The following is a 10930-nucleotide window of genomic DNA, read 5'->3' as shown; positions in this document are numbered from 1 at the left end:
ACTTTTTCATGTCAAGGACCCCCAAATTGACACTTATTAGCCCGCGGACCCCCATTTGAAAAGATATGCCAGATACAGTATGACCCCATAAGAGAAGATTTTTACGGCTCTAGCAGTGATTCTCAACCTTTTTAATTTCAAGGACCCCCAGTTTGACATGCATTAGGGCTACACAGACCCCCATTTAATGGCATTTCTATCTCTGGGACCACAATGTATATGGGAAAATCAATGTTAATTTAACTCTGAGAGTGTACAAATGGAACCAAATGGACCCGTTAGGGTGCATTTGGTTCCATTTGTACACTCTCTGAGTTACATACACATAAGGGTCAATTTGGTGCCTATCTATCATTTAGCATGGGGACCCCCTGGAACTCCCTCAAGTACCCCTGGGGGTCCCCGGACCCCACTTTGAGAACCAATGGTCTAAACTAGAGAGTATGCCGTGAGTCAATTTTGATTACCGGCAGCCTAAGCGGCGTACTATAAGGAGTGGCAGCAATGGAAGTCCAAAATGCTCACATAGATCTCAGATTGTTCCAGTTACATTTAAAATTGTTTCAGATGTGATGACAATATACGATCTGATCCTTTAAACGTCTTACATTTTAAAAGTGCATTACAAATGGTCTATTCTGCTGCAACTTTTCTGCACTGTTAATGTTTGACTTTCAGCTGTGAATAATATCCATGATAAACATATTGTCTCGTTTCAGTCAGTATCAAGGGGTGTCGTGTTGCTCTTGTCTTGTGGTTGCTACTCTGTCACATTCAACAATGTGATTGGCTGCCACCCAGTGAAAATAGCTTGTCCTTTGCATGCAAGAGTAATGGGGAGCATTTTAGATATCTATCTGCACCGTAACCGTTACTTGGGGAAGATCACACAGCCAACATGTGTTTTCCTTATCAAAATGTTCTAACTGCAGTCTGGAGCCAACATCACCAGTAATTCTGAACTGTGTTCATTCTTTTTTTCCCAACAGAAAATGTTACAAAACCATCAGTGGCTCTCTGGGAACCTTGTTCACTGAAATCTACCTACTGCTCCCTGGTTTGTAAAGGGGACAGCAAAGTTTTTCTCCCATTCACCTATCGCTGGAAAGAGGATCAAGGAGAATGGATGGAGTCTGGACTGAATCCTGCAAGCTGGTTTATCACCAACGATGAGGAAGGGAAGACGGTTGAACATGTATTTTGTGAAATGAAGAACTCAATCAGTGTGAAGCAGAGTGATCCCTTTAACAACCCATTGTATATAATAGGTATGTCAAAGTGTAGAATTTGTATCACTGTGTTACAGGGCATAATGTTGACCTTTTAACAGTTATTTTGGCTCCTAACACAGAAATCATAAAATTGATCATGTGTGTGTGTTAAGTACAGTGAAGAAGACATTTTTGAAAGAACGTATTGGTAATTCTTGTCTCCTGTGACCTCTCAATAAGTAACACACTTTATTACAGTACGATGTTGGAACAGAAGTCATGAAGATTAATTCTTAATATCAGCTCTATTATGTTGGTTGCACCCCTGCATGATTGCAGCTGGAAGGAATAAGGCTATAGAGCAAAATGCAACAATAAACAAAAGAAAGTTGCAGGCCTAATCATTATTATTATTATTATTATTATTATTAGTATTATTATTACCCTTATTATTATTATCTCTACACAGAAAATGTGGCATTCAGACCATTGGGAGGAATCCTTGAATTGCTTCCGGATACCAACTCCGTTACTGAACCCATCACTGGCATCCTGTGGAAACATGGGCCCAATAATGTAGCAGAATGGGACTCAGTATCAGTTCACTCTCATCAGAACAATGCTCCAGCAGGAATGGATTTCTTCTTTGATACTTTTGGGCCTAATCATATTGTGAATTACTATGGGACTTATAGAAACCGCGCAGAACTGAATAAAGAAACTGGAAAGTTGATCATCAACAACATGAACATAGAAGACGGTGGAGTGTACTCTGTGGAGGTAAACGGTCGACTGCAGAACAATATTCACAAGATTACAGTGATGAGTAAGTATGAAATGTTCCAGGACATTATGATAGAAGTATAACACTCTACATCTATCATTTTATAGCCTAGTAACACTATAGAACGTGCACTTGCATTTTAAAAGCAACCTATTTTAACATTTAATGTTATATGATTCATATCAGAGAGGGAGTAGGTGTTAATAAAGTGAAACATATTATGTTTAGGCACCAGTTCAATAATTAGTGATGGTGATTCATGTTATGAGAGACCAAGAAACGGAGTGAGAAAATGGAAGAAGGTAAGGTATAATGAAACTGATTATGTTAGTCCCTGATCTGGAGAATGCAGCAAATCTGAGTCTGTAGCAAATAACGTGAGAGAGCATCCGTCATAAGTTGTATGTTAGTGGGTACTGCACTAGGTACTCAGAGAACGGGTACAAGTGGTACTGTACAACAGATGTTTAATAACCATGTGGAGCATGCATTCCCGACTTACAAAGTTCCGGACTTGGTCTAGTTGTCTCGTAGTCCCCGATGGTCCAGTTCCTTTAATTGCATTAAACGATTCATTGCAATTTGGTTATGGGTTTAGTCCTAACCTGGGGATGATCACACAGCCTGAGCCAACATCAAAATGTTCTAACTGCAGTCTGGAGACAACATCACCATTAATTCTGAGCTGTGTTCATTCTTTTCACCCAACAGAGAAAGTCCCAAAGCCATTTGTGGATATCAGGAAACCTTGTTCACCTCAATCTACCAACTGCACACTGGTCTGTCGAGGGAACATCGCAGATTCAGGTCCTGTCGCCTATCCTGATTCAGGTCCTGTCCCCTATCCTGGTCCTGTCTCAGGTCCTGTCCCAGGTCCTTTCCCTCCTGTCCCTCCTGTCCCATATCCTGATTCAGGTCCTGTCACCTATCGCTGGAAGAAAGATGAAGGGGAATGGATGGTGTCTGAATCTGGACAGAGCTCTGAACAGTTCATTATCGTCAACGATGAGGAAGGGAGAAAGGTTGAACATGTATTTTGTGAAATGAAGAACCCAGTCAGTGTGGAGCAGAGTGATCCCCTTTACAATTTGTTTTATCTAAAAGGTATGTACTTTACTCCACAATGTTTGGAAATGCAATCAGTGTTACAGGGCTCAGTGTTGACCTTTTGACGTATTATGGCTCCTAACAAATGAATCATAAAACGTCTCATGTACCGTATGTCTTTATGGAGCACAGTGAAGAAGACATTTGAACACGCTGAAACGTGTTGGTAATTCTTGTTGTCTCTGCAACAAACTGTGACATAGTCTGCCTTGCAAAGACAATTAACTGTTGACAAATTACACCCAGTAACGAAATAGTTTTTGTTTTTTTTGTTTTTTCTCTTAAGGAAATACATTGGAGACTATTGGAGGTATTATTGGTGTTGTTTTAACATTGGTATCGGTGATGCTGGGTTTGATATTTCGTGGTAAGTTTCTCTTGTGATTTAAAGGTGTGCGTGTGCGTGTGTGTGCGTGTGTGCATGAACTTCAAACAAGCCAACAGCTGAAACCTCATATCACTGTTATGTTAAGTACGATGCATAGCCTGTGAACTGCTGTAGTTCAGTTAGATGCACTCGAGAGGTTTATACCCCGCATGAGCACCGCTATGTGGGCGATGTGTGACGTGTCAAGCAGCTGACCAATTTGGCAGTCTATTTAACCCTTGTGTTGTCTTTGGGTAAAAATGACCTGCCAGCTTGTATAATCGCAGAAAAACTACATTTTTAAAGATCTTTTTTTTAAAAACTTTTTTCAACTTTCAACTTTTTCAAGATATTTGATGACTTTTCATGAGAATAGTCATACCCGTCACGGTGACAAGTCCCCTGGGTGCCACAGGTGCCCTGTTCTTATAAATTCGCACCAAACTTGACCGAAACACTGTTCAGGGGTCTGCTATGAGAATATTCACACCAAAAAACCTACATACGGGGTGCTAAAGCAGTGTTGCAGCAGTGTTTAACAATTCAAATGGCCGTAACTCTGTGACCATTGCTCTGATCAGACTCAATTTTTAGACTGCATAACGGCCTGAAAATCTATGGTGTATATCCCTGCTCTTAAATGGTTGTCTTCTCATGTGCTGAGCAGGACCTGAACGCCAAGATCAAATAATATTCACACTTGTGATCTGACTTGAATTGTGTTATTATTATGTGTTTGAATTTCATTTCAGATCATTTTAAGGAGGTGTTGGGTTCATGTGGGTCTAAGCCTGGGGTTAATCCTGATGGTGAGTTTTAGAACTTTATTTTAGCACTATGTATGGAGTTGAACCTTCAATTAATTTATAATAATAATAATAATAATAATAATTATAAAACATTGTCTTTATGAAAAGGCTGTGAGCTGTACGTGTCATTCTTTCAATTTGTTAATGAAAGACATCATGTTTTAAATGAGCACCCGCAGTGCTGTTATCTCCACCAGGCTGATAAGGCCAGGCGCAGAGATGCTTTGGCCCCTGTCTGTGTATGTCTGTCTGTGTGTGTGTCTGTCTGTGTGTGCGTGAATAATCTCGCAAACTACTGTGCCGATAAGCCCCATATTGCTCGTGCACACTGGCAGTAGGCCAAGGCAGACAGGAGCCATCTTAGCAAACGGGTAAACCAAGTGTTTAATACAAACGGTGTGTATATAATGTGTTGTGTATAATGTGTTTGTTTTCTAGATGCACAGTATTTTTTACTTTACCTGTGAGTGGGATGTGTGTGTCACTGGAGCCTAAAGCATGGAGCCACAGAGAGCACGTGCTCCCCACGCTACCATTGCCCGTTGCCCTGCTCTCACGCGGTGTGAGCTTGTAGATCTGCTATTTTCAAAAACTCTTGCAATAAAATGTGGAATATGCAATAAAATGTGTGTGTGTGTGTGTGTGTGTGTGTGTGTGTGTGTGTGTGTGTGTGTGTGTGTGTGTGTGTGTGTGTGTGTGTGTGTGTGTGTGTGTGCGTGCGCGCGCACGGTCCTAAACTCTATAACAATGTGAAGTGACCTTTTGGTGGTTGGTATCTGACAGTTCACTGTCAACATATTTATATCCTCAAACAGCAAAACCAACAGAATAATGGTATATAAACTAGTCTGAAGCTGCTTTTGATTTCTTAACTTGACTGTAACAACATGAACCTTTCTTCTCTACTCAGGAGGCAAAGAGACAGAAGTGACTTCATCAGCGGATGGAAATGAAGGCAAGTCCTAAAGGTTTCTATCTATAACATGCAGAACTGACTAGGTCTGTTATAATGTTTTTTCAACGTATTTGACCTCTGACACCTCGCTGTGACAACAAAAACAACGTCAGCACTCATCATTTGTTGTAGAGAGCTTTCATAACACATGGGTGGGTGCTTCACATCAAAAAAGCTGAGAATTGAAGACATGTTTAGGAGGCCTGGTTGTTCACTTTTGTAGCAAATCACGTACTTCCTGCCTTGAGCAGTGGCTACGGTTGCTAAAGCCCAATGAAAAAGGGGGTCGAGAGAGGTTGGTGTTCTAAGCTAATCACTCAAATCAGTTGTCTTTTAGATATTTATTCACTAAATCACACATAATACATAAATCGAATACATAAGTTACATGGTCAGTTACAGATAGACCTGGCGCTGGTTCATTAAGTCAGCGTCAGGCTATGGTATAAACAGACGTTAGTTACATCACTTAGACAGACCGGTTAGGTTATTAAACCTGTAAGAAAACAAAACACAGAGAACAACAATATTAAATGACGTGAATCCTCTTCCCATTATGAACACATCAGAGTTATAATCGTTACATAGTTAATTCTCACTTACTTTAGTCCATCCATTCTCTCGCCAAGTTGTTAGCAAACTGTACTAGGTCCCATACTCTAGCACAGCTCAATCGAATCTAAAGGCTTTCTCCCAAGACAAGCTATTATATCAACTTCACACATAAGGTCCGCCTTTAGGGCAGTTCTTAAGCAACAGGAAGTTCTGGTTACCCACAAGGCTTTGCGCTTAGTCATGTACTGCTACTTATCACACAAGGGCTGGCTAGCTCTGGCCTTCTGCCCTGTCCACCTATTGTTTCTTATCTCACAACCTTCCCCCGCTTGGTATGCAAGGAGAACCCTTTGAGGCTGCTTCCTTAGCAGGGGGTCTACAGTGGGCTTGCTAGACTCAACTTGAAGGGACATTAAATTATTCCAACAGGACAGTTGAAATAAAGTACATTACTATATCATTAATAATAATCCACAATTATCTTTCATAATCATAGATTATTCCACACTGGTCCTGTAGCAGTGGTGTAAAGTAGCGAAGTACATTTACTCAAGTACTGTACTTAAGTACAATTTTGAGGTACTTTAACTTGAATGGACCAAATGTCTATACTTTTACTTTTACTCCACTACATCTCGGAGGCAAATATTGTACTTTTACTCGACTGCAATTATTTGAAAACTTTAGTTACTAGTTACTTTGCAGATATAAATTATTTATTATCATTTAATTATAAAACATACATTGACCACTTTAGCCCTATTTTATAACTAGGCTATTTGAAAATAGCCGATCTAAAAGCTCACAACGCGTCGCATCGCAACGCGTTGTGAGCTTGTAGATCTACTATTTTCAAACATTTTAGTACTTTTCATTTTGGTACTTTAAGTACATTTTGATACCAATACTTTGGTAGTTTTATTCAAGTACATTTTTCATTCCGCACTTTTACTTGTAACACTATTGATACTTTTACTTAAGTAAATTTTGAGTACTTTTTCCACCACTGGTCCTGTAGCCTGGTAGACCATGTGTTTTCTGCAGACTGGTCTGGCCCCAAGTGCTGTGTGGGCTTTTTGCAGAAACTAAAAAGTGGAAGAGACAATCTAGCGTCTGCACTCAGGGCCCTGTGATTGACAGACGCTGATTGGCCCTTCCACTTTTTGGTTTCTGCAAAGCGCCCACCCAGTGCCTGCATGGGGCCAGAAGACACATAATTATGGGAATTCACGCGACCAAGATGGTTTACCAGGCTACTGGTCCTGTGCTCAGACCTCCACATGGAGACTGGTCTGCTAAAAGGAACATTTAATCTGTGTTTTCCATTTTAAAATTCACTTGTATTACAGAGCTACAATTTAACATCATACCCAGAGAACTGCTTCTCGTGTTCACAGAAATAACTGACTTTTCTTTTGTTTGCGTGCGTTTGTGTGTGTGCTTGCATGTTTGTGTCATAGAGATTCCACTAATGAATATAGCTGATCCAAATCAAACAACAGTGATTCAGGACATGGTATGTCTTTTTCTCTTCTGTTACTATTTATCTATAGTTTATTCTTATATTAGGATTGTAACTGCTATTTCTTATAAATAAAGCAATTATTAAGCATTTTATCTCTTAACATAGGTGTGTGTGTGTGTGTGTGTGTGTGTGTGTGTGTGTGTGTGTGTGTGTGTGTGTGTGTGTGTGTGTGTGTGTGTGTGTGTGTGTGTGTGTCTGTGTGTGTGTGTGTGTGTGTGTGTGTGTGTGTATATCAGTGTTGATTTCGTCATAAAACTATGACGAAAAATGTTCGTCGACTACCACTTCACTGATGAAAACTAAATAAAAACTAAATAAAAACTAAGCTGCGATGACAAAAACTAAGACTAAACATACTGACAATTTTGTCAACAAATGAAAACTAGACTAAAATGTTAGGGAGGGACTGGTGGAGAAGAGATCCAGTAGAACTAAAAGACAAGTCATTTCATGTTTGGTTGCGCTCGGGTGTTACGCTCTGAAAATAGGCGATCTACAAGCTCACAGCGCGTCGCGCCGCGACACGTTGTGAGCTTGTAGATTGGCTATTTTCAGCATGCAACCAATTGTAAAATCAGCCATTACGACGCCATCAAGGCATCGCCAAAATACATTATAGTCGACTAAATCAACTTTAGATTTAGTCGACTATAATCTTATGATATTTAGTCGACTAAAACTAGACTAATTGTGAAACATTTCAAATGACAAAAATATGACAAACTAAATGGAATTTGATTCAAAAGACTATGACTAAAACAGGGATTTTTTTTTTGTAAAAATCAACACTAGTATATATGTGTGTATATATGTATATTTATATATTATGTTCCATGTTCGTCACCATTTGATCAGGACACTCCCCCGGGACCCAGGCCAGCGAACGCCACTGACGAGGAGCCTCCTCTCCTCAGTCCAGGAGAACATGTCTGAAAAAGGAGGAAACCTCAGGAGGTGACACACCTTCCCTTACCTCCTCTCCTTTGTCCCCTTCATCCACTCGCTGAGACATGGACCCTCACAGCACTACAGGAAAGGGCCCTGGATGGAGTCTACACAAGAATGCCATATGAATGGTACTAGGTGTTAGCCTCATAGATATAGAAACCTAGATACCTCATTGGCCTCTGCAGTTCGTTGGAGCGACCTGTTTCGTATGGTGGCCACCATATTTCCGGGGGGCACGGGCACTGGCCAATCACAGCGCGTTGACTACTGGCCAATCACAGCACATCTTTTCCAGGACTTCTCAAAATCTAGTTGTCCCGCCCCCACCTGCCTCTGATTGGCCTACCGAATGCCCCCTTCTGTGACGCACGCGGACGTTTCCAGCGTACAATTTTGAGTTTTTTTTAAATTATATTTTCCAATTTTTGGCACAAACACTGTTTAGGGGTCTGGCATGAAAATAGTCACACCAATAAACCTACAGCAGCTGTTACAGCGCTTGTTTAACACTTCAAATGGCCATAACTCAGTGACTATTGCTCTTCTCAGTGCAACATAGGACTACATTTGATATAATGAAAACACAGTGGCCTGAAACTCTTGTGTATCTTGTGTATGTGTATAAAATGTGTATCATAATTGAATTTTGAATTTAATAGAAAATACTACGTTATTATCCAGTTAGTAAACTCAAAGGCAAACATATGGGTATTAGGGTATAAATGGATAGTAAGTAATTACCCAGCAGGGACATAATTATAATAGGAACATAATATAAGTATTGTATGTACAAGAAAATACTACAGTATAACAGTTGGAAAGCAGTTGGTGGAAACACAATTAATGGACAGTGCAACTGTAGTAAGGACTACAGAATGTCCTACTAAGTACACCTCCTAGGAACTCAACTTAAATTAGTTACTTTTGACTTACTTTTAAGTATTTTTACTCAAGTTTGTTACTATTAAGAATTTGTACTCAGTTTAGTGACTTTTAAGTACTTTTACTTAAATGTTTTACACATTTTAATTACGTTAAGGTATTTTCTACTCATTTTAATTACTTTTAAGTTTTTTTATTCAATTTATTTAGTTTTAAGTAGTTTTACTCAATTTATTTACTTTGAAGTGTTTTACTCTCGTTATATACTTTTAAGTATTTTTACTCAATGTATTTACATTTAAGTATTTTGACTCACTTTATTTACTTTCAAGTATTTTTTACTCATTTGAACAACTTTTAAGTGTTTTTACCCATGTTAAGTACATGTTAAATATCAGCTGCAGCTGTTGAGACCGTGCTCATACATACGGACATTCGGACAAACGCACTCGGTCAAACATACAGTTCAGAAACTCTAGTAAAGACTAGACAGCAGTTTTTACTCTAATTTGCCTATTTTTCTGTACATACGGTATACCTTACATCCATGTACATCCATCTATCGATCATGTCACGTGTAGATGGTTGTACGTATATAATGGCTAATGGGTGTATATAATACGCTGTGCATATAGTACAGTACATATAACTGACCTATTTTATTATCTTATAGTATTGCCTACTGTCTTTTTGTCTCCGCCAGGCCGAAGGCATGGCGAGAGAGTATGTTTTACCCTCCGTCCGTCCGTGTGTCCGTGTGTGTGTGTGTCCGTGTGTGTGTGTGTGTCCGTGTGTGTGTGTGTCCTGTCTGTGTGTTAGCAGCTAATCTCTGGCACCGTTGGCCCGGTCGCTGCGAAACTGTGCACACACACTCCCTGGATGCCAATTCAGAACCTCTGCCTCAAATTTTTCACATGGGCCTGTTATAGCGCCACCAGGAGTCCATTGCAATCATTTGTTTTGCACCAAAACCACTCCTTGGGCTAAAAACGGCCCAATCTCAATGGGCTTTTTACACAAAAAGTATAGTCATGTCATGACTATGGCCGTTTTTAGCCCAAGGAGTGGTTGGTTTTGGTGCAAAACAAATGATTGCAATGGATTCAGAATCATAAAAACACCCTAGTTTGACACCTCACATGCTACTTAAAACAGAATTAAATTTTGATTTTTTTTGGGGGGGGATTTTTAACCAAGGTTATGGTGGGTACCCCAACTTTAAGGAGCTGTCAAAAATTCTCCTAGGGATACTGAATTTCAGTCTTTGTGAGATGTGTTACTAGACACCTTTGCAAACACATTGGTGAAGATTCTTTTTGGTAAGGAATTTATTCCAAGATTGGAAAATATTCTGCTAATATCCCCTGACTATATTATTGTTTCAGACATGCTACAATGCCTGAAGGAAGCCACACTATGTACCTGTACACAAGATGAAACATTAAAGAAGAACCTTGAACCTGAACATGTTATAGATGTGTGTTTTTTCAAAAATGTTTAAATGTCTTTATTTCCCCCCCTCAAAAATAGCCTGTGGTCAATCTACAGTACAAGTAAAGCTCCCAACGTGTCGAAATGTGATGCATTGTGAGCTTGTAGATTTTTGAAACATGGCTTAAATTTTAATTATTTGCCAGCCTTTTTTCTGAAATGATTACTCTGAAAACAACAAATATGTAAACATGATTGCTTTTATATGGATCATTGACAGACAAATAAATAGCATGAATCCATGTGTCCTTTTTAAATACAGCAAACGAACTTCAAACAATACAGTTTTTAGGTTG

The 10930-nt window shown here is 39.5% G+C and overlaps 1 protein-coding gene across 1 annotated transcript; it reads left to right on the top strand.

The window, feature by feature from the left end:
* Positions 1-1940: 1940 nt before the first annotated feature.
* LOC311040534 (uncharacterized protein) lies at positions 1941-5244 on the top strand (the record flags this gene model as incomplete). The annotated part of the gene is made up of 5 exons (XM_084050865.1): positions 1941-2037; positions 2707-3099; positions 3389-3469; positions 4222-4278; positions 5189-5244. Exons 1-5 carry the CDS (start codon positions 1956-1958, stop codon positions 5242-5244), a joined length of 669 nt encoding a protein of 222 aa, XP_083906991.1. The 5' UTR covers positions 1941-1955.
* Positions 5245-10930: the final 5686 nt, after the last annotated feature.

The sequence above is a fragment of the Gymnoscopelus microlampas genome, assembly GCF_963454915.1.
Source record: "Gymnoscopelus microlampas genome assembly, chromosome: 24".
In the NCBI taxonomy this organism is placed as follows: Eukaryota; Metazoa; Chordata; class Actinopteri; order Myctophiformes; family Myctophidae; genus Gymnoscopelus; species Gymnoscopelus microlampas.
The sequence above is the reverse complement of the archived record's forward strand: the minus strand, read 5'-3'. Positions and strand labels throughout refer to the sequence as shown.